The sequence below is a fragment of the Hippopotamus amphibius genome, chromosome 17 (assembly GCF_030028045.1).
Source record: "Hippopotamus amphibius kiboko isolate mHipAmp2 chromosome 17, mHipAmp2.hap2, whole genome shotgun sequence".
In the NCBI taxonomy this organism is placed as follows: domain Eukaryota; kingdom Metazoa; phylum Chordata; class Mammalia; order Artiodactyla; family Hippopotamidae; genus Hippopotamus; species Hippopotamus amphibius.
The window spans coordinates 6,982,656-7,010,611 of NC_080202.1; the positions used below are offsets into that span (position 1 = coordinate 6,982,656).

Sequence of the window (27,956 nt, forward strand, 5' to 3'; positions counted from 1 at the left end):
GTTTACTACAGCACTAGTTACAATAGCCAGGACATGGAAGCAACCTAAATGCCCATCAACAGATGAATGGATAAAGAAGATGTGGCATACATATACAATGAAATATTACTCAGCTATAAAAAGGAATGAGATGGTGCTACATGTAATGAGGTGGATAGACCTAGAGTCTGTCATATAGAGTGAAGTAAGCCAGAAAGAGAAAAACAAATATTGTATACTAACTCATATATACAGAATCAAAAAAAAAAAAAAAAAGGTACTGATGAACCCAATGACAAGACAAGAATAAAGATGCAGATGCAGGGAATGAACTGGAGGACACGAGATTGGGGGGGCGGGAGGCGAAGAGGAAGCTGGGACGAAGTGAGAGAGTAGCATAGACATATATATACTATCAACTGTAAAATAGCCAGTGGGGAGTTGCTGTATAACAAAGGGAGATCAACTCGATGATGGGTGATGCCTTAGAGGGCCAGGACAGGGAGCGGGGGAGGGAGTCGCGGGAGGGAGGAGATATGGGGATATATGTATAAATACAGCTGATTGACTTTGGTGCACCTCAAAAACTGGTACAAGAGTGTAAAGCAATTATATTCCAATAAAGAGCCAAAAAAAAAAAAAAAAGAATCCACACCCGCCAATGCAGGGGACATGAGTTCGATCCCTGGTCTGAGGAGATCCCACATGCCATGGAGCAGCTAATCCTACAGGAGCTACAACTAGTTATCCTGTGCTCTAGAGCCTGTGAGCCACAACTACTGAGCCCACATGCCACAACTACTGAAGCCTAGAGCCCCTGCTATGCAAAGGGAGAAGCCACCGCACTGAGAAACCCAAGCATCGCAATGAAGAATAGCCCCCACTCACCACAAGTAGAGAAAACCCCGCATGCAGCAGCGAAGACCCAACACAGCCATAAATAAATAAATAAATAATAACAAACAAACAAAACACAATAAAGGGTTGGTTTTTGTTTTGCTTAATGTCAGTGGGGTCTGCTCTGCTCCATACAGTTCCTCAGGGACCCAGGCTCCTTCCATGCTGTGGTTCAAGGAATTCTATTTTGGAGTCTTGGTTTATTTCTACTCAGGTCAGTGGAAAACAGCACCCTGCAGTCACATGACCAAACATGAAGGCAGATATTGGCTGAGTCATGGTCTGATGAGTCTCAGGACGATAACTATTAGACTCTGGATTCCCTGGGGGCAGAAGCTATAGAGACCTTCATCTTTTTCCCCCCTGAAAGAACTCAGCATTGAGTCAAGCACAGAGAAGGTGCTCAATAAATGTCAAACAAAGGTTCGAAAGAATGAATGAATGTGATTCCAGTGCCAAGGAAGCCTGGTGTGGCATAAGTTCCGATTCCATCCATTTGGGGTGGAATCCAGGCTGGGCATTTTTTCAACCTCCCAAGTGGTTCTAATGTGCAGACACTAATATGGGGTTCCTCCACCTCAGTACTGTCAACACTGGGGGGTGTAATTCTTTGTTGTGGGGGATGTTCTGTGCACTGTAGGAAGTTGAGCAGCATCCCTGCTATCCACTTACCAGACGCCAGTAGCATCCCCACCCCGGTGTGGCAATTAGAAATGTCTCCAGACCTGGCCAAATGTTCCCAGGGGGCAGAATCACCTTCAGTTGAGAACCACTGGTCTAGTCCAAGCATCATTTTATGGATGAGGATATGCACTTGGCTAAAGGGCATAACAGAGTTAGCCATGGTGCCCAGGCTCCAGACTTCTGCATAGGCTCCCTTCACTTCACTGTAGAGCCTTTCTTTCTGCTTCCATGTCTGGTAGAGCGTGTAAATCCCCCTCTCCTGGGAGCCCTGAAACCAGTGCGCAGAATCATAGAATCTAGCGCTAAGTGGGTTGAAAAGACAAATTGATGGAGACAGACAATCCACAGCCTTCTCTGTGGTCCACGCCAGCATTTTACCAGCTCATAGTCATATGTTTCTCCTTGTGACCAAGGGGAATGTACCCATCTCTATTTAAGCCCATTTCCTCTTGTCCAAGCCCCTGTTGACACAGACGACAATTTAGTAATGTCCTCGGTAAGACCTTCAGGGACCTGAGGATGAGTGTGTAATTGTCCCTTCAGGCACACCTGTTGACTTTCCTTAATTTGAAGGATAGAGAAATTAATAAAGGGCTCAGTCTGCAAGGAGGAAGAGTTCAGCAGGCAGATGTGGGGCCCTCAGGTGGGCATTCCAGGCAGAAGGGCAGTGTGTGCAAAGGCACAGGAGGCGTGAACATCAGGATGGATTTGGGGTAACTGTGAGTTTCTCCCTATAAATGGAGCATGGGGTGCTTATGGTTGGATGGGAATGATGACTTGCACCATGTGAAGGAGTTTGGAACCATGCCCAAGGGCAATGATTCCTCATTAAAAAGTCACACTTAGAAGAGAAACATACTCAACTTCTGCTCAAGAAAGACCACTCTGGCTGCAATACAGGGGATGCACGGCCAGCGGCAGAAACGAAGAAGGGAGACCACATAGGGGGCTTTCCAAAAACCTGCACAAGAAAATTCCAAGAGGCTGAAGAAGAACAGTGACAGTGGATTGAGGAGAAGGAGAAAGCTTGGAGAGATCATCAGAGAGATAACTGACAAGACTTGAAGTCTGGGCGGATGCTGCAGGGAGGAAGGAGATAGAAGCTAGGAGGGCGTCCAGGCTTCTGGTTTGGGTGCCCAGTAGAAGGATGGTGTCATTCACTGCGGGGTGAACAGGAGGAGGATGGGGTGTGGGTGGGAGGAAGAGGAGCCACCGTGAGCTAAGGTGACTCTGGCCATTTCTGTGGCGCTGCCCACGACTGGAGTTGTAGAAGTAACAGCATCTGAAGGTCATTTCTCCAAGATGAGAAGATAGAGCACATTCTCTGGTCCTCGTAGGAGAAAAGGTGGTTCCAGGAACTAGGAAGCACCTGGAGAGACCAGCGCACGGGCAGCCAGCCATGGACAGCCACGCGACACGGTCCAGAGCCGCTGTTCCAGCCCTGGCCACGGACTAGGATCGCCGCCCGGGCTCCACCTCCAGCATTTCAGACAAAATCCCCTGGGGGATGAGCCACCACGATGTTTCTAATGCACAGCCAATTTTGAGAGCCGCTGGTGTGTGGGCACAAAGCTTCACAAACGCCGTTGTGCACCCAGAGCCCGGGAAGCCTGTGACAATGCAGGCGCAGACGCAGCGGATCTGGGGTGGTGCCTGAGAAGCTGAATTCATGACAAGCACTCAGAGGACCGCATGTGAGCTTCTCCTTAGAACCCTAAGCCACATCTGAGATCAATGGAACACAAATCTCATGCAAAAAGAATTTTTCAACATACCCAGGTGATCCCAAGAGCAACCCTGATGGAGAACCAGTGATGTAGCCTCTGGAAGACCTCACGCAGGGTGAGCACTAGGGATGCAGCTGGAGTGAGTCTGAACTCCACCCTGGGGGTGGCCGTCCTGCTTCATTCTGCCTGGTTCTCGAGAACCTTCCAGTGCCCTGGAGAGTGGGTCACAAGTGTTCACTGAGTAAGTTTCTGCAGAGCCTGCCGTATGCTCGGGCTGGCTGCCAGGATGAACAGAACATGGGGCTTACAGTGACAGCACACAGGTTTCAGACAAATACTTGCAATAAAGCATTGCTGGGGTCACAGCAGAAGTTGGTACAGGATCTGGGAAGGACACAGAGGAGGGTGTGACTGCTTCTACTTGGTGGGATGTGTGTCCAGGTACAGTGGCCAGGTGGATAAGATAGCGGAGGGAGGAGGTTCCAACCTGAGGAGGGCCCAGAGCAAGGTACCGGCACATGAAAAGCCCACAGTCCTCCAGGCATGGGGGCTGGAGGCCATAAATTTGGGGGGCATCTGCATGATGATGTGGTTACAAGTGCCGGTGTCACTGATCAGACTGAGATCAGGGCCCCCACTGACTGACTCTGTGACTTCAGACCAGTAACTTCTCATCTGCTCAGCATCCTCACCCATAAAAGAAATGTAACAATGTCTCCTATCTCGTGGGTTTGTTGGGAAGATGAAATGAATTAATACACACAAAGCACTTAGAAGGGTGTAGTACATAGGAGGCACTCAATAAATGTCTCCTGGCCGCTGTGGAGGTGGTGGGCCCAGAGCGGGGGCTGGAGAGGAGAGGATGTGAAGAAGTGAAGGAGGGGGCGGGTGAGGCAGGGCTTGGGGTGTGCGTGGTCAGAGGTCATTTTGTGCATCCACTCTCAGCTGTGCGTGGAAGGACCGGAGGGGACATCCCAGCGACATCCAGGGCACCCCTCAGAGCATGTCCACACTCTTGGTTTTCCCACTGTTTCTATGAACATTTTCCCCTCCCAGGCATACCCAGGTCTGGGCAGAGAGTTGCCTTCTATTATTGACAAATATTGACATCTTTCTCTAAAAACAAGCTTTTTTGCTTTCATGAAACCACAAATACCAGATTATGTACATCAAATGGCAAAAATGGAATGCCCAGCAGCTCCTTGGAGAAGAGAGTGGGCAGTGTCTGGCTGGTGGGCACCCAGGGATGCCGGCCCTGCATCCAGGCAGGAAGACTTTCCACCTCCTCTGGGATCTTGCTGGTCCTTCCAACTGTCTGCTAACTTCCTGCCCCTCCCCTGAGCTTCTTTGGCGGATGTCTTCCTCACATGCTACCATGTAAAGGAGCTTTAGGTCCTCCTCATCCCCCAAATTCTGGGCCTTAAGGAATAAAGGTTCTTCTTCTGCAAGGTCTCAGAGTAGCATCGTCTCCTGACTCTAACCCCCGTCATGGTTTTGGGTTCATAGCGATCGTATGTTTTTTTTTTTTTCCTCTAAAAGAAGCTTCCTTAGTCTCCCCTCCCTCCTGCTAATGATGTTAAAATCCAAGCCCATGGCTTTGCTGTGCCCAGGTTCATCCATGACTGAAGGCACCTGCATCCCCAGGGTTTGTACACATCGCAGCTGGTTGACACGAGGTCCCTGAGCCGATTACGGGTTTCTTTACATAGTTTGAAAACCCAGAGAGAAGGAGGCTTATAGTGTAAGCCTGGATTTAGGGGCTGAACCAGAGCAAGGAAAAGTTTCTTTTTTGGGGGGTGGGGGGGAATTATACAGCACACTTACTTCTGCTATGACATGACACCCGGGGGAGTTTCTTGCTTGTTTCTTCTCATTCAACTGATCCTACCCACCACTCAGCATCTCTATCTCAGGGGATCTGGCCCAGGTTCATTCTGAGCCAGAGAATTCGGTGGGTGGCAGGGGAGTGGGCGGGGTCCTCCACAGCTGCTGAGCTTGCAGAGGAAAAAGTGTGGGTGGGGTGGTCCTCACCATTACACAGAGCAGCATGGGTCCTCGGATGATCCACCAGATATTCTTATTCTTGTTGGTTCCCCAGCACCTACGGCAAAGAGCAAGCAGTGAAAGACTTATATTCGAGACAAGGTTGAATGTAAAGGGCCCGTACCCTCTGGAAGGAAGATGCTCACACTCCAGACTCACTTGGGGGTAGGAGGAGGGCTCAAATCCCTTCCTATTAGGTTGATACTGTCAACTTTTTTTAAAAAAAACTGGGAAAGTGGTCTTCGTGCTAACAGCTGGGTGTGCATCCTTCCACATTTTTCTCCATGTTTGTAAAAACATAAATCCTTAACTATACAGGAACACCTCATTTTACTGTGTTTCACTTTATTGTGCTTCGCAGATATTGCATTTTTTACAAATTGAAGGTTTGTGGCAACCCTGCCATGACCGGTGGCAATGCCATTTTTCCAACAGCATTTGCTCGCTTTGTGTCTCTGTGTCACATGTTGGTAATTCTCACAATATTTCCAGCTTTTTCATTGTGATTATGTTTGTTACGGTGCTCTGTGATCAGTGACCTTTGATGTTACTATGGTAACTGTTTGGGGCTGCTGTGAACTGTGTCCATATAAGATGGTGAACTTAATCAATAAATGTGTGTGTTCTGACTGCTCCATGCACCGGCCATTCCCCCATCTCTCTCCCTCTCCTCAGGCCTCCCCACTCCCCAAGACATAGAAATATTGAAATTAGGCCAATTAGTAATCCTACAAAGGCCTCTAAGTGTTCAAGCGAAGAGTCACACGTCTCTCACTTTAAAATCAAATGTTAGAAATGATTAAGCTTAGTGAGGAAGGTATGTTGAAAGCTGAGATTGGCTGAAAGCTGGGGTTCTTGCACCAAACAGTTATCCAAGTTAGGAATGCAAAGGCAAAGTTCTTGAAGGAAATTTAAAATGCTGCTCCAGCAAACACACAAGTAAGAAAGCAAAAACAGCTTTATTGCTGATGTGGAGATGGTTTTAGTGGTCTGGGTAGGTCAAACCAGCCAGAGCATTCCCTTCAGCCAAAGCCAAACCCAGAGCCAGGCCCTAACTCTCTTCAATTCTATGAAGGCTGAGAGAGCTGAGGAAGCTGCAGAAAAAAAAGTGTGAAGCTAGCAGATGCTGGTTCATGAGGTTTAAGGAAAGAAGGCATCTTTATAATATAAAAGTGAAAAAGAAAAAAAGTGCAAAGTAAAGCAGCAAGTGCTGGTGTAGAAGCTGCAGTAAGTTACACAGAAGATCTAGCTAAGACCACTAATGAAGGTGGCTGCACTAAACAATAGATTTTCAATGTAGACAAGACAATCTTCTCTTGGAAGAAGATTCCATCCAGGACTTTCATAGCTAGAGAGGAGAAGTCAATGCCTGGTTTCAAAGCTTCAAGGGACAGGCTAACTCTCTTGTTAGGGGCTAATGCAGGTGGCAAATTTAAGTTGATGCCAATGCTCATTTATCATTCCAAAAAATCCTAGGGTCTTTAAGAAACCCTGCCTCTGCTCTATAAATAGAACAACAAAGCCTGGATGACAGCATATCTGTTTACAACATGGGTTAGTGAATATTTTAAGCTCACTGCTAGGACCTACTGCTCAGAAAAAAAAAAAAAAAAAAAAGATTCCTTTCACAAATATGACTGCTTATTGACAATGTACCTGGTCACCCAAGAGCTCTGATGGAGATGTACAATGAGATTAATGTTGTTTTCATGCCTGCTAACACAACATTCATTCTACAGCTCATGGATCAAGGGGTAATTGCTACTTCCAAGTCTTACTATTTAACAAACACATTTTGCAAGGCTATAGCTGCCGTAGATAGTGGTTTCTCTGATGGATCTGGGCAAAATAAATTGAAAACCTTCAGGAAAAGATTCACCATTCTAGACACTATTAAGAACATTCATGATTCATGGGAAGAGGTCAAAAAGAAACATTCACAGGACTGAGGAAGAAGTTGATTCCAACCCTGATGGATGACTTTGAGAGGTTCAAGACTTCAATGGATGAAGTAATTGAGGTGTGGTGGAAATAGCAAGAGAGCTAGAATTAGAAGTGGACCTTGAAGATGTGACTGAATTGCTGCAATCTCATCATAAAACCAAACCCATGAGGAGTTGCTTTTTATGGAAGAGCAAAGGAAGTGCTTGCTTGAGATGGAATCTACTCCTGGTGAAGATGCTGTGAAGATTGTTGGAAGGACAACAAAGGATTTAGAACATGACATAAAATGAATTGATGAAGCAGCAGCAGGGTTTGAAAGGATTGACTCCAATTTCGAAAAAAGTTCTACAGTGAGTAAGATGCTGTCAAACAGCATTGCATGCTACAGAGAAATCATTTGCAAAAGGAAAAATCGATGTGGCAAACATCACCATTGTCTTATTTTAAGAAATTGCTGCAGCCACTCCAACCTCCAGCATCCAGCACCCTGATCAGTCAGCAGCCGTCAACATCAAGGCCAGACCCTCCACCAGCATAAAGATTATGACTCACTGAAGCCTCAGATGATGGTTAGCGATTTTTGAGCAATAAAGTATTTTTAATCAAGGTATTTTTTTTTTTTACACATAATGCTATTGCACACTTAATAGACTACAACATAAGGTAAACGTAACTTTCACATGCACTGGGAAACCAAAACATTCACATGACTTGCTTTACTGAGATATTCACTTTATTGCAGTCGCCTGGAACAGAACTCACAATATCTCCAAGGTATGCCTGTGTAGGGGATTTTTCGGTGGTGACTGCTTGGAGGGAAAAAAATGGAATCACATGATATCCATTATTCAGCAACAGGCTTAACAACGTGCTGTTGAGGGTTAGTCCCTAAAAGCCAAAAGGTACAGAACTAACTTGTTTTTCAGTAGTTTTATAATAGTTCACTATATAGATATGCCACAATTTGTTTAATGATTCCCCTCTTGGTGGATGTTCAGGGGTTTTCTGTTTGTTTGTTTGATTGGTTTTGCCTCTCCCCACCCCCTTCAACCTCATGAATGTAATAACCATTCCTGTACCTACATCTGTACAGACCCAGGGTCACTACTAACCTAACCAGCCAATTTTTGTGCTAATTTGTGCTACTTTTATGCTACTTTGCATGTGTAACTAAATTAATAGATGAATTACTACAAGAAAGGTCTTTGATTCTTTTATCTACATTCTTAAATGTATTCTAGATAGCCCAAATGGAAGGGAGTGGATATTCTCTTTGGGAAAATGGTATATTTCCTTGTATTGGAGACTATCTGGGAGTGACTAGCTCATGGAAATGCAAAAAGAGGTGAATTACCTACCCTGTGTTCTCTAGCTGAGCACGGGCGATGCCCCAGGGAACTACGAAGAGCACTGGAAAGGCTGGGAGAAAACACAGAAATTGAGTCAGGAGCTGGTTGACCAAACTCACCTACTGCCTACCCCCCACCCCCCACCATGGGCCAGGCACAGCTGGTTAAAATGTAAAAACCCAAACATCATAGAATTGTGGACTATGAGAGCTGGAGAGGCCTACAGTGGCACAGAGCCATCGTTTGTTTGAGAAACCAGGAAGCAGAGAGGAGGACAGATTTGCCACATGTCACAGAGCAGTTTAGAGTAAACCCAAAGATATCAAACAAACCTCCTGAATCACAGGCCAAAGTTATGCCCTCTGAATGCCACAGCCTCAACCTCCCCAAGAGTTTGCAGCAATGGGGGTTCCAGACCTCATCTAGGAGACTTAGTCGGCATATGGGCTGAATGTTTGTGTCCCTGCCCCCCAAATTCATATATTGAAGACCTAACCCCCAAGTTGATGGCATTTGGAGATGGGACCTTTGGAGGTAATTAGGTTTATATGAGGTGTGCATAAGGGGTGGTCATTGTGATGGGATTAGTGCCCTTATAAAAGAGACCAGACCTCTCTCTCTCTCTCTTTCTCTCTCTCCATCATGATGTGAGGCTACAGCAAGAAGGCAGCTGTCTGCAAGCCAGGAAGAGGACCTTCATCAGAACTCAACCATCCTGGCACTGTGATCTCACAGTTCCCAGCCTCCAGAAATAAACATCTGTGTTTTAAGCCACAGAGTCTATGGGATTATGTTATGGCAGCCCTAGTAGACCAACACAGTTGGTGACAGGGTAGCAGGAATGTCATCTGATTCTTCCAAAAACCTTCCCAATTTTTGAACATGTACATTGGGTCTACAACACCTATGCATACATGTATGTATACACGCATGCATGTGCACACACACACCCTTCTCTTCAGAATCTTGTCATTGAGGAATCATCTGTCCCAGAAACTTCCCTCCAGTTTGTCTCTTACTCCAACCAAAAGTTCTACTGGGCCCCCACGTTCTGATAGGACCCCAAGAGAAGAGGCTGGGAGTTCAGGTCACTCACCCCAACCCACCAGCAGGTATCTGGGCCACAGCCGCCTTTCTGAAAGCACTATGGGCTCCAGCAGCGTGTGGAGGTAAAGGCCTTCAACCAGCAGCCATGAGTAATTGGCGCCCACGAAGTAGTGCAGGAGAACCTGGGCTGAGCGGCAGGAGGCAGACATCTGCAGAGGACAGAGCATCTGGGGGTGAGTCCAGGCTCCCTCAGCATCTGGACCCCAACAGGGTGGAGAAGGGCCTCCCCACTCACAGCCCCTCCATCTGAACTCCCCTGTCTCCCTAAACCCTTGCTGACCATCTCAGAGAGGTGGGAAACAGAATCACAATGTGAAGGAGGGCTTCAGGTAGGTTTTAAAGCCCAGCCTCTTGACATCCTAGACATTTTAAGACAAAGACAAAGAGAGTTCAGCAGCAGCAACTTCCATAAAGCAAGCACTGAAAAAAAAATTTTTTTAATGTTAAAAAGAAAGCACTGAAAGGTATGTTTTCTGATCTCAGTTCCATTAAGCAAGGAATCAATAATTTTTAAATCTTCATATGACTAGAAATGAGGAAATAGACTTCTAAATAACTCATGAATCAAAGAAGGAATGATAATAGAAATTAGAAATTATTCCTGAACTGAATGGATGGAGAACACTGCATATCAAACCTTGGCGCCTGCAGCAAGGATGAATTTTACACCTAGAATGAAGTTTACAAACTCAAATGCATTTATTAAGAAAGAAAAAGGGTGAAAGTCAATAATGTTCCATATATCAAAAATGTTAGAAAAAGAACAGCATATTAAACCCAAAGAAAGCACGTGGGAGGAAATAAGAAAGGTAATAGCAGAAATTAATGAAAGAGAGGACATAAAACAGAGTCAACAACGCCAAAAGTTTGTCCTTTGAAAAGTCCATTAAAACTGAGAAACTTTAGCAAGGATTATCAAAGGGGCAGAAAAAAAGAGTGAGGGTACAAATAATATCAGGAATGAAGAAAGGAATACCACGACAGATGCCACGTAACAGACCTTAAAAAGATCTTAAGGGAATACAAACAATATGCCGATAAATTTGAAAAGCAGATGACACAGACGAATTTCTAGAAAAACACACTACTACCACTGACACCAGCAGAAATAGAAAATCTGAATGTAAGATTCATAATTAATCCATAATGAAAAGCCTTGCAATAAAGAAAGCTCTGAACCCAAATGGCTTCACTGGCGTAATCTATCAAACATTTAAGGAAGAAATCATTCCCATCTTAAACAAATTCTTCCAGAGAAGTGAGAAGGAGATGACTTGTTTTGAGAAGTTGGCATAAACCTTATCCCAAAACCTGATAAGGGCAGTACAAACATACCTCGTATATTGTACTTTGCTTTATGGAGCTTCTCAGATATTGTGGTTTTTTTTTTTTTTTTTTTTTTACAAACTGAAGGTTTGTGGCAACCCCGCGTTGTCAGGTAATGGTTAGCATTTTTTGGCAATGAAGTATTTTTAAATTAAGGTACGTACATAATTATTTTAGACACAATGCTATTGCACACTTAACAGACTACAGTATAGGGTGCACATAACTTTTACATGCACTGGGAAACCAAACAATTCATGTGAGTTGCTTTATTGCAATATTTGCTTTACTGTCATGGTCTGTGGTGGAACCAAACCACAATATCTCCAAGGTATGCCTGTTCAGGCCAAGAAATTACTCACGAATGTAGATAAGGAAACACTAAATAAAACACAGTGTTAGCAAACAGTCCAGCAGGAGAGGAGAAAGATTACTATATCAGAACCTAGTTGGATTTCTTCCAGGAATGCAAGGTTAGTTTGACAGGTTACCTCATTCATTATTAACAGGATAAAGGAAAAACCATCCCAACAGATGTAGAAAACCTTGCTGCTGTAAAAAAAATTAGTAATAATTTTAAAAGGTCGACTTGGTCCAATTCTTTTGTTTACAAATGAAGATATTTTCCACCTTTGGGGCATAAAGCAGCCTCTCAGTGAAATTTTCTGTTACTGATTTCCTTTACCTGCCCCATTCTCAGGAGGTTGGGTTTTTTTTTTTTTAAGTTAGGTGATATATCTCTGACCAGAAAGACTGACATCCCTTTATTTCTCTCTTCCCCTCCCCAGCCTCAGCATATGACCCCCAGTACTGATCCACCAGGTCAAGGCCAATGGTGAGGAAGGACATACCTCCGACACGTAGGACAACCACTCTTTCTCATTGTCGGGCCTCTTGGAGTAGGAGTTGTAGAAGATGACATCTTTCACCAGCACAGCCAGGGCTCTCAGGATGAAAGAGGCAAACAAGTTCATGTGGATGTAGTTGCGTGTGCAGTGGAGTTTTCTGTGCAGGAGAAAACCGGGTGTCTTCCCTCAGAAAAGAATGGCTCAGACCATCAGGTGTGTGCCTGAAACTTGTGTAGCTACCACTGAAGGGCACAGGTTCACAGTGTAGGCTCCGGAGCTGGATGGCAGGGTTAAAGATCTTACCTCCCTGTGCCTCATTTTCCTCATCTGTAAGATGCAGAGAATACAGCTATCATCTATAACCGCTCAACATGCCAAGTTATGTGCCAAGCTATTTGCATGTGGATGTACTTATGGGTACCCTTACTCCTTACAACCCCTGGAGGAGTAGGTAGTATCACTACTCTGACACTACAAATGGGGGAATTGAGGCAGAAAGTTTAAGTTCAAAGTCCCAGAGCAGTAAGTGGCAGAACTGAGATTTACACCCAGAAACTCTGAGGTCAATATATGGCTCTCTGAGATTCTATTCCCTGTAAGAACAAGGGCACTCACCACAAGGGCTGCAGGAGGATTCAACCAATTAATGGGTGAAAAGTGCTCACACAGTACCTGGCACATAAGTGCCTGGAAATTGTCAACTCTCATGACCTCCCTCACCCACCTGGAGCCTCCCATGCTGGCTGATATAAAACTGCATCCTCGGTCTTTTGAGCGAAAGGACCCTTTTCCATCACTGTGCTCTCAGAGCCCTGCCTATGTCTCTGTGCAGCATATGCCCAGTCCTGCCTTGCTTTAGAGCTATTATTACTTTTTTAGTTTCCAAAAAGATTTGAGCAGGTCTTTGTCTTTTACGACTTATGCATCTTTCTCCCTAGACTGAACCCAGAGCTGGAGACAAAACTGACACGTGGTCAACCCAGTCTCTGCTAAAGTTTCTTCCTCTGGGGCTGTGCAGTTATTTTCTCCTGGCCTAGTTCTGGGACTTTGGGAAGGTGAGTGGAGGAGGTCACAGATAGCAGTGGGCACAGGCTGTGGAATTCTCTCCCTTTGTTCAATAATTGCTCTCCCAATGGGGTAAGTGGTCATGGCTCTGCTCTCTGCTCCAGGACCTAAAGAACATCATGGGATTGAGGGGTCAGGTGGGGCCTCGCAGAGCCTAGGGTGGGAGCTGCTCTGGAACTAGCATCCAGGTCTCCAGGGTCCCCATCCAGGTCTCCGCATCCGAATGCTCATTCTGCCACTTTACACTCTGTTATGTTCCTGAATGAAGAAAGACCGGAAGACAGCCTTGGAGGACTTCCTAGGGGGTCTATAAATATCTCACTTGGGTCATTTCTAAAGACATAATTTAGTAAAATGCACTCAGGTTTTGGATTCTGAAAGACAGTATAAGGGAGTGAAAATGCTCAGGTTCTGGACCACCTGGTTGTGACCCTGGTTCCATCACTCACCATTTGTGTGATCGTGGGCAAGTCAGTTCATCTCTCCATATTTCAGTTCACTCACTCATCAAATGGGGTGATAATAAGGCTAATCTCCTAGGATTAGAATTCTTCTTAATTCTGATTAGAAAGAGACTTAAACGACTTCATGCATGTAACGCACTTGGAACAGTGCCTGGCACCAAGGAAGCATTCAAATGGTTGATGGCTAATTGGAGTGCGAGGGCCCTGGATTAAAACCCCAGCTTGTCCACTCACTAATTTGCTTTGGGGAAGTTTCTTAATCTTGTCCATAAAAATAATGCATCTAGTGGAGCTGTGGTGAGAAGGGGCTGTGGTACTGACGGGTGTGACTAGGAATTGAGACCAGGTCCGGGTAGAGGTCATCTAGTCCAAAAGAGGCAAAAGCAGAGTTAGTCCCAGATTCCAGTCTTAGCTGTGCTTTGCGACCTGGAGTAACTTAGTGCCTCTCCCTGGACCTCCAAGATCCCTTTCCTTCACCTGCAAAATGGGATGGATAGACTGGAGACTCTCTCAGATCCCTTCCAGCTCTGAGCCATGAAATCCTCCAGCCCAGTCTCTTGCCCTCTAAAGGGAGCCAATGAGATGGGTACCATGCCTGGGTACCTGTCTGAACATGTGATGGCAGAAGTTCCACTCACCGAAGAAACAAGAGGAGGGTGAGAGCCAGGAAGAGGGAGACGATGGAGAGGGAGTACCCCACCGTGTACAACAGCTGCAAGGTTGACAGCAAGGCGTAGTGTTCCACCTGCATGCAGAGGAAGAGCAGACGTGACCGCCAAGCCAGGCAGCTATGGTGTCCAACCCCCAGCTCCATGCCCCAGACCACCAAGGGTCTAGGCTTGAACCCTAGTAGACCTGTTGATACCATGGCTCTCTGGCACATCTCAGAGTTTGAGGAACCTTCATGAGTGAAGAGCCCACTGTGGGTCTCACCTCCATGGCTGGTCCCACCACCCAGCAGTGATGCACGGAGATTCACAATATCATAAGAGAATTGTGCCCAGGACAAGAGGGCACCTTGGGAATGAGGACAGGTTCCTTATCCCTGGGTGGGCTGTCCCAAGTGTATAGGGGTCCCTGTCTCTGGAAGACAGGGCCGGGTTTCCATCTGGATGTCTCCTTCCTAAAGTAGCTTTTCATAGGTGATCTCTTAAACAAAGACCCAATTAAACACTGGAATATTTTCTCTGAGTCCCAGGATAGCCCAATTGTAAACAGGATAGTTTACTGGAAATTCTGTTATTAAGTGTGATTTTCCGATGGGATCCCATCTTCTCACTCAATCTGCTGTGCATATAGCCATCAAGATTATGTTTCTGAATAAATTCTTGCAGAGGAAACCACAGTAAATAATTATTACCTGCTAGCTTATGCCTAAACTTCTCTGCATAACTCTTTCATCAGCTTCACTGAAGTATATAATTGGTGTACAATAAGCTGCACATATTTAAAGTATAAACCTTGGTGAATTTGGACATGAATATATCTGTGATTTCATCACCACATTCAAGACCATGAACATTTCCATCACCTCCCAAAAGTTTCCTTGTGACCCTTTGTAATTCATCTCCTCTCACTATCCCCTGCCATTAGAGATGAGTTTGCATTTTCTAAAATGTTACATGAATGAAAGCTTATAAGTACTCTATTTTTGTCAGGCTTATTTCCCTCAGAATAATTAGTTGGAGATTCATCATGTCAGAGCATGTACCAGAGTGCATTCCTTGGCTATCATCAAAAGAAGCAAGAACTAACAGGTGTTGGTGAGGATGTGGAGAAAAGAGAACCCTCATACCCTGCTGGTGGAAATGCAAATTGGTGCAGCCATTATTGAAAACAGTATGGAGTTTCCTTCCAAAATTTATGAATAGAACTACCAGCTATCCCACTTCGTGATATTTACCCAAAGAATACAAAAACACTAATTCAAAAAGATATATGTGGACTTCCTAGGTGGTGCAGTGGTTCAGAATCCACCTGCCAATGCAGGGGACACAGGTTCGATCCCTGCCCCAGGAAGATCCCACATGCCGTGGAGCAACTAAGCCCGTGCACCACAACTATTGAGCCCATGTGCCGCAACTACTGAAGCCCATGCACCTGGAGCCCATACTCCACAACAAGAGAGGCCACCACAATGGAGAGCCTGCACATTGCAATGAAGAGTAGCCCCCGCTCGCCGCAACGAGAGAAAGCCTGTGTGCAGCAATGAAGATGCAACACAGCCAATAAATAAATAAATTTTTAAAAACAGATATATGCACCCTTATGTTCACTGAGGCATTATTTACAACAGCCAAAATATGGAAACAACTTAAGTGCCCATCGGTGGTTGAATGGATAAAGAAGATGTGGTAAATATATACAAGAATACTACTCAGCCATAAAAAAGAACAAAATAATGCCATTTGCAACAACATGGATGAAACCTGAGGGTATTATAGGAAGTGAAATAAGGCAGACAGAGAAAGACAAACTGTATGATTTCATTCATATGGAATATTAAAAATGAACAAACAATCAAAAACAAAAAACAAAATAAATGATCAAACCAAACAAAACAGACATGTATATACAGAGAACAGAGTAGCGGTTACCTGAGGGGGAGGGGCAGGGGGAGGGTGAAATGGATAAAGGGGATCAACTGCATGGTGATGGATGGAAAGTAAATTTTTGGTGGTGAGCACGCCACAGGGTATACAGAAGTAGCAATAGAATGTTGTACACATGGGGACTTCCCTGGTGGTCCAATTGCTAAGACTCCACACTCCCAATGCGGGGGGCTCCGGTTCCATCCCTGGTCAGGGAACTAGATCCCATATGCCACAGCTAAGACCCAACGCAGCCAAATAAATAAATAAATGTTACAAAAAAAGAAGAATGTTGTACACATGAAACTTCAATAATGTTATAGACCAATATTACCTCAATAAAGAATAAATCTAAAATTTAAAAAAAATTTAATAGTTCATTCCTTTTTATTGCCGACTAGTATTCCATTGAGAATATACCACAATCTACTCACGCACTCACCCATTGATGGACATTTGGATTGTTTACAGAGTTTGGCTTTCACAAACAAAGTTCCTCTGAAATTTTCTGTACAAGTTTTTATGTGGACACAGGTTTTCGTTTCTCTCGGATAAATATCTAGAAATAGAATGATGGGGTAGCATGGTGTCCATTTTAACTTCTTAAAAAACAGCCGAACTGTTTTCTAAATAAGCTGTATCAATTTACATTCCCATCAGAGTGCCAGCTGCTCGAGAGTCTACTAACATTTCCTACAATCAGTCTTTTAAATTTTAGTCATTCTAATGGTGTGTAGTACTATCTTATGGTGGTTTTATTTGCACTTCTCTAATGATTAATGATGTTGAGAATCTCTTCACATGCTTATTTGCCATCTGTATATTTTATTTAGTAAAGTATCTGTTCAAATATTTGGCCATCTTTTAAATTGGATTGTTGGTCTTAATTTTGAATTGTAAATCTTCTTTATATATTCTAGATATAAATCTGTCAGATGCGAGTTTTGCAAGTATTTTCTCTCATTTTGTGGCTTGCCTTTTTATTTTTCTTAAGTGTCTTTAAAAGAGCATACATTTTTAATTTTGATAAAGTCCAACTTATCAACTTTTTCTTTTACAGTTGCTCCCCGTTATCTGCAGTTTTGCTCTCTGTGATTTCAGTTACCTGCTCTCAACCTTGTTCCGAAAATATTAACTGGAAAATTTCAAAAATAAGCAATTCATGAATTTTAAATTGCGTGCCATTCTGAGCAGCATGATGAAAGCTCACATCTTCCCGCGCTGTCCTTCGCAGGCTGTGAATCATCCTTCTGCCCAGAATGTCCTGCCCGTTAGTCACTTAGTACCCCTCTCGGCTATGAGCTAGACTGTCTCAGTATATCAGTGCTTGTGTTCAAGCGACCCTTATTTTAGTTAATAATGGCCCCAACGAGTAGCAATGCTGGCAACTTGGATCTGCCAAAGAGAAGCCACAAAGTGCTTCCTATAAGTGAGAAGATGAAAGGTCTCCAGTTAATAAGGAAAAAGAAAAAGTCCTATGCTGAGGTTGCTAAGATCTACGGTAAGAACCAATCTTCTATCTGTGAAATTTAGAGAATCGTGCTAGTCTTGCTGTCACCCTGCAAACTGCAAAAATGACGGCCACAGTGTGTGATGAACACACAGTTAAGATGGAAAAGGCAGGACTTCCCTGGTGGTGCAGTGGTTAAGAATCCTCCTGCCAATGCAGGGGACATGGGTCTCATCCCTGGGCAGGGAAGATCCCACGTGCCGTGGAGCAACTAAGCCCGTGCGCCACAACTACTTAGCCCATGTGCTGTAACTACTGAAGCCCGCACGCCTAGAGCCTGTGCACCACAACGAAGAGTAGCCCCCGCTCCCCACAACTAAAGAAAGCCCGCTCGCAGCAACGAAGACCCAAAATGCAGCCCAAAACATAAATAAATAAATGATTTTTTAAAAAGATGGAAAAGGCATTGTGTGTACAATTTTGAAAGACACACACACACACATTCTCTTCTTAAAAAGCACCAGTTAACATGCATAAGGACCCCAGTGTGTTGTCAGTGGGAAGAACATAACATATCTCGTTTGCCAAAACTCTGAAGGGCAGAGATTTACTAACACTAGCCTTTTTTGGGCAAAAATTCAACCCTCTACTAGAAACACAGGTAAACATGGCCCGAATTTTTTTCCAAGTATTTTATTTCTTAGAAATATAGCCATTTGCAGAGGGGAGGAGGCAATGCCCATGTTCTCACTGCTCTAAAGAGAGAAATCTGTACTTCCTGTCTTGGAAAGTGCAGTTTTCAAATCTTGTTTTGCAGTCCCTGTCGGCCGACCTCAGCCCGGAGCAAGCGGCAGGCGACCCATACCTGCCCGTGAATCCGCTGTCACCACCGTCTGTTCCCGGTCTCTTCAGAGTCACCTGGGGAACTCACCCACCAGCACTGATGCCTAGACCCTACCACACCCCACGGACTCAGAATCTGCGAAACCATTCATTCAATATTTATTAAGTGCCCACTGTATGTAAAGGCTTTTGTGCACCTTTAGCAGCGCTAGGCCAGGGGTGGCAGGGATTCAGATAAAACTTTGACTTTGTCATTGTTCTCAAGCAGCTTCGTTCAGGAGGGAAGAAAAGAAATATATACAACGTGCCTAATTCACGGCAGGCAGTTAGCGTGCACAGGGTGTTGTGCCAAAAGTCAGACACATCCTTGAGATAAGCTGAATCCAACCCAACCACAGGTATGATTGCAACACCTTTAAGAGGTGTGACCTGTCATATGGTCTAGGGAACGCAGAATCCCTCCAACTCAAATCAAGTAATAAAGTTAAAAAGAGGTTTAGAAAAAATCCCATGCAGATACAGAGGATCTGATGGAAGGCTCTTCATGCCTGATGGGAAGATGTGACAGACAAGAGAGCCGAGGATGGGCCAGTTCCCACTGGGAAGGAAGTGAACCACAAACATGAAGATTTACTGCCCAGCAAGCAGGCTGGATCCTAGTGGTGGAGCCGGCACTTTTACTTACGTTGTGGTGATGAGGGGTCAGGCTCTCTCTGGAGAACTGTACGTCTATCAGCTTTTTAAACCCTCACACGGTCACATCCGCAGGGGATGGCTGGGGAAGCAGAGGCACTGAGCGGTGAAGGGTGGGGTATGAGGAGCTAGGAAGCAAAGACTCTGGACGTGAAGTTGGACTGCCCGGGCCCTTGGCCTTGAGCTCATACCCTGTCTAGGTGTGTGTTCCCTCAGGACACACTGTCTCCTGCCACCACCAAGTCTACATTCTAGGAGGGGGCGGATGCAGGAGAATGTCAGAGAATGAAGGTACTGTACAGGCTGGGGGGAGTGGTAGAACGTGACCAAGGAGACCATTCTCCATGGGGTGGCCTTAGAAGACTTTGCTTGGAAGGAGACCTTGACCTTGAAATGTGACTGATGGGAAGGAGAAGCCGCAGAAGAGCTGGGGAAAGTGTTCCGGGCGGAAGAAACAGCACGCACGGAGGCTGGGGTGCCTTCTCTTAGAGGTTCACGTCTCATCCCGGCAGCAGAAGAGGTTCTGTGGCTGCTGCCAGGGTTGCTGTTTTGGGGGACGGAGGACCTTCCCAGGTGAGTCTGGGGCAGACCCGCTGCGGGCAGGCTTTTTGCGTGGCCCCTACTGTGGGGGCCCCGGAAGAGGGTGGTTTGGGCCCCGGGGCCCGTCCTCACCGAGCCCGGCCGACTTACTTTTTGTTTGAAGCTGTGGTCCTCGGCGCATTCGGAGTTGTCCTGCCAAATATCCGTGGAGTTCTCCAGCATCTGCCAAGCACCCCGAGACAGGCAGTATCTGTAGGCCCTTCCTGAGTTCTCTGAAAGTAAACACAGCTCTGGGGGAAAGGTCAGAACATGCAGCCCGTTCCCCGAGCACATGGGAAGGCCCTCATCCTCGCCGCAAAGCTGTGGAAAATCCCAGGGAAGAGGAATTTTCACTTCCCCTTCTGGGGGCTCATTAGCATCCTTGCTGTTTATTTGGGATGGAGACAAAAACACGGAAGCCTCTACATTTCGTAACAAACCATGATCCGTTAACGTCTGCTGTGTTTACCCAAAGTCCCCGGAGCTGGAACGCTCCCTGGTGACTCAGAGATGGGACAGCCCTCCAAGGTGCAGCCCAGCTGGGAGACGCAGACCTAGGGCTTCCTGACGCCCAAATGGCCGTGCCATGAGGAAGGGAGGGCGCTGGACCAAGCCGGCTCTGTGGCCTTGGGCAGGGCCCTACCCCTCTCTGTCCTGCAGTTCCTGCTTCTGATAACAAGTCTTCACTGTTCTACTGCTAATATCTTTCTTTACTGTTTCCTCTTCTTCCCAACCTCTTGCCTCTGCCTGAATCCACATCCCCATCCTCTCTTTTTCTGGACCACTACAGCAGCTTCCAAACTCGCCCCTCCGATCCCCCTCCCTCTCTCAGTCCATCAGCCGCAGGCTAACAGCGTCATCTCCCCAAACTACAAACCTTACGATGTCCTTCTCGCGCGGTAACACCTTCAGGGGCTCCACATAACCTTTCTCAGCACAGGGGGGTTTAAAGCCCATAGCATAAAGCACAGTTTGCTTCGCGATCAGGCCCCAGCCTCATGGTTAGTCTTCCGTGCCAGTATATTCTCTCCCTTCTCACATTCTAAGGCTCCTTCCTCTAATCTCATCCACAAGAACTCTGCTCCATCCTTTCTTCTCCAAATCCCTCCACTAGCGCCACGGTCTCCTTTGACAGCAGGCACCCATTTGGACCCTAAAGATTTGATGCATGCAATGTCGCAGGGAAGAGTAACTTCCTACGTTTTGGGACTCACACTCCCTTGAATACATTTCAGAAGCCCAGAACCCAGGGACTTCCCTGGTGGCGCAGTGGTTAAGAATCCACCTACCAATGTAGGGGACATGGATTCGAGCCCTGGTCCAGGAAGATCTCACATGCCACGGAGCAACTAAGCCCATGAGCCACAACTACTGAACCCGAGTGCTGCAACGACTGAAGCCCACACACCCACACCTGGAGCCCGTGCTCCGCAACAAGAGAAGCCACCTTAATGAGAAGTCCTAGCACCGCAATGAAGAGCAGACCCCACTTGCCGCAACTAGAGAAAGCCTGCGTGCAGCAACAAAGACCTGATGAAGCCAAAAAATAAATTAATTTAAAAAAAAAAAAGAAGCCCAGAACCTCCAATTTTTTTTAAAAAGGGCTTTAACTCAACTTCTCTGTAAGTTTGGATTTTTTATCACTTTTTCTCTGAAAGTGGAATTGACCTGTGTTTTTAGCTCTTGGGAAGGAACAGGCAGACGGTAGAGCTGGGCGGTACTGATCTGTTCCACGTGTCCTTGAGGAGTCGCAGACATTCGGGTCCTTAAAGCCCTGAAGGAATCCAAGGGGTCTGACCTCGGTGGGGCTCAGCCTCAGCTCCCACTTAGGAAGCACCTACTGTGTGGTGGGCTCAGCGCACACCTTCCCATTCGTTCCTCAAAATGCCCTTACGAGTCAGCTGTTATTCCCTTCACTTTACAAAGAAACCACAGCTCAGAGGGCTCTGGGAACTTTCCCAAAGTCTCCGAGTATAGAGTGGAGGAACAGGGTCCTCCCTCAGGGCTCCTGACTCCACGTCCAGGGCTCTTTGCTCCCCGCTGAAATGACCCCTCTGGTCCAGCAAACTCTCTAATATCTTCCCTTCAGCCTCACATGCTCAGGCCTCCCAGGCTGATTCCAGCTGGATTTCCCCAGATGACAGTTCCACAGACTATGTCACCACAGCTCCCACTCAGAAATGCATCTTCCTTCAACACTCTCTTTGCACGCGAGGCATCGAAACCTTGAAATCAAATTTTAACTGATGCACTGATTTCTTGGGCTGAAATTAAATGCAAAGTATCACCATCTTGCCTTCTCTGAAACCCACTCTCACTGTGTTTGGCCTGGAACTTTGTAACCACTGATGTTCTTGAGAATAGGGGCCTGTTCTTAGGTTTGAATTGCTTCTCTCTCCATCCGTCCAGAATAAAACAGCCAAGAGGCTGCGCTGCTGGGGCAGGGGGGGACGGGTCCTAAATGATGGTCACTTCAGGGCAAGCTAAGGGTTCAAACTCCCCATCCACATTCCATGGGACTGAAAGCACCAATCTGATAGCACCTCCTCCCAACGCTATTGCAAGGGTAGTTTTGACGGTTTTCCTTTCCATCTGAGAAGCCAAAAACTGCGTGGATGTGAGCATCCCAGTGCTTCCCCTCATCTCTTTCTCCTCTCCATGACAGTGATAATTCTTACTCTCACTGCAGCAAAGTCAGCAGTAGCCAGACCTGGACTCTCAACTCTTCAAAGAAAAAAGGACTATGATATAAACAGAACCTCCAGGCACAGAAGACTTGCAGGAAGACAAGAGAAAAGGCAGAGAGAAAAAGGAAGATGCGTTACTGACAGCTTAGAAGGACACCTTTCGTGGGAGAAGAGGGCTGGAGAAAAGAACCTGGTTGCAGCCCTCTCCTCTCCGCCTCCTGACTGGTCTACCCAGGAGAGACCAGCCTTAAAGGAAATGTTAGAAATTGGTAAAAATAAGTCTTATTACCTTCACGCCACCAAGGTAAGTATGAAGGGCAGGGAACAGAGACATTTCCTGGAGGCGAATGAGGCCAGCACACATACTGATCAAAGGTTCCGTTACACACTGTGCCTGCAGAGAGAAGAGGGCGAAATAAACGGATGGCACCCAGAGCCCACCTCCCTGGCATCGGAAGCTGGTGTAGCCTGCATAGGAACCAGCAAGGGCGTCCCACTCTCCAGACAGGTCAAGGATGAGGAACCACGTGGGGAGGACAGGAATGCTTCATGCAGCCCCACAGTGTGGCTCTGTCTGCCCAACTTGACCCCTGGCAGTGGTCCAGTCTTTTATGTCAATGTGCACGTCACAACGATTTCAGTTTACTTTACATGAGCTGAACTCTCGCAGAAACTCAGGGTCAGGAGGACACTTGGAGGTTCAGCCAGCGTCTTCTGTCCCATAATTAACTAAATAATTGTCAAACCTTCACCAGTAAGACCCTGGAATACCCTTACTATGAAATGTGCAAAATGATCAATGGACATAAAGGGATTTGCAGGGTTGAGGTGCTTGGTCACGCATACCTGACGAAAGCACTACCTGGTCAGATTTCACTGTTTGAAGACTAATCCAAAGATTATTATGAAATACTTGGGCATCTCAAACTCACGGGATGATTTACACCCTGGCGCTTGGCAAAGAGATGCTACAAACACAAGTCCCAGCCTCATGGGTCCCCAGAGTCAAGTGAAGGAGTTTCAGGCTGGACCTTAAACATCCATATTGTAAGCTCCTCACTCCTGGGTACCAAGCATCGTTTCCCACCATCGGCTCCCTATCAGGCTAGAACTCGGGGGCCACTCGGGGCGAAGAGCCAGGTTGCTGGTGTCGGGACCCTGCCAGCGTAGATCTGCTGGGTTCTGGGCTGGCTTGGAGCACCCGTGGACCTGGCTGCCATGTCAGCACCCAGTCTGCGTGCACTCACGCGGCTGAGCTGCCCAAAGCGTGGCTCACAGTAAAGAGGACCTGCCCTACTTTGACCTTGGAGAGCAACATTCCTCAAGGTGGGAGTGATTCCTGTAACGAATCAAACCTTGGTGGCCACCTGCCCGGCTGAAGGACTATTTCCAGTGAGGAGGGCAAGGCTTGGAGCCTGGGATTGCCTTCAGGTCAGGAAAAGGCAGAGAGAGTTCACAGTGTCCTGTCAACCTCTGGGTCCCTGAATGAAATGACCTGAGAGAAGCCAGGAGAACGAGGAGGTGGCAACTTTCATCCCCAGTCCCCAGTCTCAGAGGCAGTAGGCCAAGCCTCCTTATTCCTTTTATTAAAAAAAAAAAAAAAGAATCTGGATGCACCCAGACATTCAGCATGTGGGGCAGCAGAGGCCATGGGCTGACCAAACAATTAACATATTTGCTAGAACACTCTAAACCTAATGTAGACCTAGATAAATGTTAGCACCTGTGGGAGACTGAAGGACACACACCCCACAACACACAATAGATTCCTGGGTTAATCTACGACAGTGGCTGATGTCATGTGATTAGGTGGTCAGTGTGCTGTGACAGATGGCTTTAATCAAAGATGGCCACACACATATATCCCATCTTGTATGCTCTTTTATAGTGGAGGTGGGTAGCCTTTCTAACTGTCTGACCCGATTGAACACAGCAGAAGTGACTTCCAAGGCTAGGTCACAAAAGGCAACAGGGCCTCTGGGCCACCATGCTGTGAGGAAGCCCAGGCCATATGGAGAGGCCACATGGAAGTGTTCTAGCCAACAGCCCCAGCTCAACTCCAAGCATCAACCAGCAGACATGGGCATGAACCAGACTTCAGGTGATTCCAACCCCCAGCCTTTGAGTCTTCCAACTAAACTCCAGACATTGTAGAGCAGACACACGCCATCCCCAATATGCTCTGTCTGAATTCCTGACCCACAGAAACTGTGAGAGACAATAAATCTTTATTACTGCTTTAAGCCATGAAGATTTGAGGTTATTTGTTACACAGCCATAGATAACTGATACATGTACTTACCAGAAGTTTCCTTGAGTAAGTCTCTCACACACTTCTCTTTGTACTGAGCCCACTTCCGAGTTGTCTCCTCAAGAAGAGATCCTGTAACCTGAGCAGAAAAAACCATGATGACCCCCAGTTAGCAACAAGTACAGAGATGGCCTTGCTATCACCTTACACCATGATTCTCAAATCTTCATACTGATTCTCAAATCTTCATACTGATTCTCAAATCTTCATACTGAAGAGCCCATAATGGCCTGCACCACGAAACAATTTCTTTGGCATCGTATGTCCTATCTTAAAGATACATACACACATGCACCCCAATGTTCATTGCAGCACTATTTACAATAGCCAGGTCATGGAAGCAACCTAAATGTCCATCAACAGATGAAAGGATAAAGAAGATGTGGTACATATATACAATGGAATATTACTCAGTCGTTAAAAGAAACAAAATTGGGACATTTCTAGAGACATGGATGGACATAGAGACTGTCATACAGAGTGAAGTAAGTCAGAAAGAGAAAAACAAATATCGTATAGTAACACATATATGTGGAATCTAGAAAAATGGTACAGATCAACCTGTTTGCAAGGCAGAAACACAGACACAGATGTAGAGAACAAACATATAGACACCAAGCGGGGAAAGCGAGTGTGGGGTGGGGTATGAATTGGGAGATTGGGATTGCCATTTATACATTACTAATAAGAAAAAAAATCAAATTGTACACTTTAAATATATGCAGTTTATTGTATGTCAATTATATCTCAATAAAAGTTCTTTAAAAAAAAGATACATACAGAGTTTACATTCACTCCATAATCTAATTATATTTGGTCTGAAACAAATGTGAAAGATTTTTTTCAAAATCTTCAATGAGGTTAACATTTCAAGATGCAATGTGCCCATCCTGACGTTTCTCAACCAACCAGAACAGTTGCATGCCTCTAAGACTCTGTGGATCTCAAAGAGAAGGGCCAGAACAATCGCAGGGCCTGCACTGTTCCGCCCAGGTGTCTGTGGGTCCAGAGTTGAAGACATTGGGTCACAGATGCTCTACTACTGTATGGAAGTTTCAGGATCTTTCTTCTTTCCAACATCCCATAGAACCTTAGATATACAGCACACATCTGGGGGGCTTTCCAGATAATTGGGTTGTCTAACAACTTCTAACTGTGTGTATTTGTTTTGGTTTTAAAAGGGACTCTCTCTTCTTCAATTTACTCATTTTAATTGAGGACTTACTGCGTGCCAGGCTTTCCATTAGGAAGGAATTAAGGGGATACAAAGATGCGCAAGACACAGTCTCTGCCCTAAAGGGCTTAGCATCTGCTAAAGATGAGGCGATTATGTAATCAGCTGGCCTAAGTCAAGTGACAGTCTCATCCTGTCATCCTCTGCTTCCAAAGAGGCCCCTCCTCTAATGGCTCAGTTCTGGCACCATCGTCCTCGAAGACACAAAGCAGAAGTCAGGAGCTGTCCCCCACTCCCACTCCCACATCCACCTACACATTAGAGTCTGTCCTCCTGTGTATCTCTCCTCTCCAAGCTGGCCCATTTCCTCCACCTTCGGACTGGTGCCCTGTGCCCACTCCACGCTGTTCTGGGGGGACTGGCCCCCAGGGCAGACATGAGCACAGGGCTCCCCCGCCTACAGTCTTCCCCTCGGGACCTATCAACTCAAGACTGAACTTCTGAGCCGCCCCCGTCCCAAATCTCTCAAGCCCGGCCCTGCTCTCCCATGACTTGGAATCTTTGCCTTTCCCGTCGGTACCTCCCTTCCACACTCGCTTCCCCGACTCACTCCCAGTTCATGTGTCAAGGCTCAACTTAAGCTCATGGCCACTGGTCCCACTTGGCCACCTCTCTCACTGAAGCCTGGAGCTAGAAACCCTCCTGGGTGCCCCGTGGCCCCACACATGACCCATCGCGTGGTACTGTCATCGGTGGGTCACACATTCATCTCCCTCACTACCCGGTACGTTCCTGGAGGGCAGCGCTAACCCTTCATCTCTGAACACCAGCCCCCAGCACAGGGGCTTCTGGCCTCTTTCTCCCTCATCTTCCAGCTAAAGAAACAGAGGCTCAGAGATGAGGAGAGGAGATGGGGGGGTGGGGCGCGGGGATGAACCTGGGAGGGGATGAACACGCGAAGATCACCCAGCTAATCGGTTGGCTTTCTGGTTTTGTCTCCTCTCATAGGAGTAACAAACAGTGCTTTTCTGGGCCAGGTAGGTAACCTGAAAGAATGAGGTGGGACAGGTTGCGGGGCTATTGTAAATTGGGGAGATATTCCACCAAAAAGCATTCAAACACACATACCCACACCCACACAGAGAACAAAACAAGCAATTAAACTCCAATAAAGAGCTTAAACAAACAAACAAACACCATCTATGTGCCCCACAGGTGGCCAGTTTTCACCTCCTGAGTAATTAGTCCAACCTACCCCCTCCCTCCTCTGTCCACCATGCCCCCTCCACCCCTCGCCCAATCCCATGGCCTTCACATTGGGGTCTGTGAGTAGTTCCTTTGCAGATTTGCCAGAGAATCACACAGCCAACTTTCTGAAGAAAAGCTAGTATGGCCATCATTGCACAAGAGGTTTCCACACTTTCTCAGTTCTCGGTGCCTTTTGTGATTCGATAATTTTTCCACAGCATCCCCAGGCCAGAAGAAATCGCTAAAGTTCCACTAATTAAGGAGGTAGGTCCAAACTAACTTAGTGCCTGCTGGGGATTGTACAGCATTTCAAACCTAAGAATCAGATTGGCTGTGACCACCTGTGCTCCTGTTTCATGCTGATTTTTGTGCAGTGCTTGATTTTTGTCACAGCAACTGCAAAGAAGCCCAGCTTTGCAAAGACGCGACATCAACCAAAGGCATGGAATAATAAGAATGTATCACTGCTTCCCTCAAAAAATGAAAGCATCTATCAGCACCCCTGCGAGTTCACAGCAGTGCCCTGGGGCACCTTAACACACATTTTGGGAACCGTGGAATTAGCCAATAAGCAGTTATCATGATGATAATGATGGTGAAATAATTGGCATTAATCCCTTGCTTTCAGTTTCCAGTGAGTTTTAAATCCCCATTAATGATCTCTCTCTCAGCCACGGCCCAAGAGGCACGATGGGACATTAGCAACACATCGTTTAAAGAAATACACATCCTAATGGGAGCATAATTCACCAAATTATCTTTACAGATTCAGCAGAGATGCTGATAACTAAATCATCAGCTTCCGGAATCCTCCAAGTCACCAAAGTAAGACCCTTTCTTGGATAAAGTGCTGTTTATATCCACCAGGACCTGGCAGAGGAAGAGACAATAAAATCAATGTATGTGAGCTGTCCTTGAACTAACATTCTCCTGTCCCCCTGCTCTTT

At 46.2% G+C, this 27,956-nt stretch overlaps 1 protein-coding gene across 1 annotated transcript in view; it reads right to left on the reverse strand.

Moving 5' to 3' along the window:
• Positions 1–27,956, reverse strand: part of GLP2R (glucagon like peptide 2 receptor) — a 56,860-nt gene that overhangs the window by 25,514 nt on the left and 3,390 nt on the right. Inside the window, exons 2-9 of the mRNA XM_057716355.1 lie at positions 24,579–24,666; positions 22,566–22,670; positions 19,701–19,822; positions 14,072–14,178; positions 11,908–12,061; positions 9,720–9,879; positions 8,633–8,693; positions 5,319–5,388 (exon numbers count right to left, since the gene is read on the reverse strand). Of these exons, the coding sequence (XP_057572338.1) occupies positions 5,319–5,388; positions 8,633–8,693; positions 9,720–9,879; positions 11,908–12,061; positions 14,072–14,178; positions 19,701–19,822; positions 22,566–22,670; positions 24,579–24,666 (867 nt within the window). The remainder of the gene's footprint in view (positions 1–5,318; positions 5,389–8,632; positions 8,694–9,719; positions 9,880–11,907; positions 12,062–14,071; positions 14,179–19,700; positions 19,823–22,565; positions 22,671–24,578; positions 24,667–27,956) is intronic.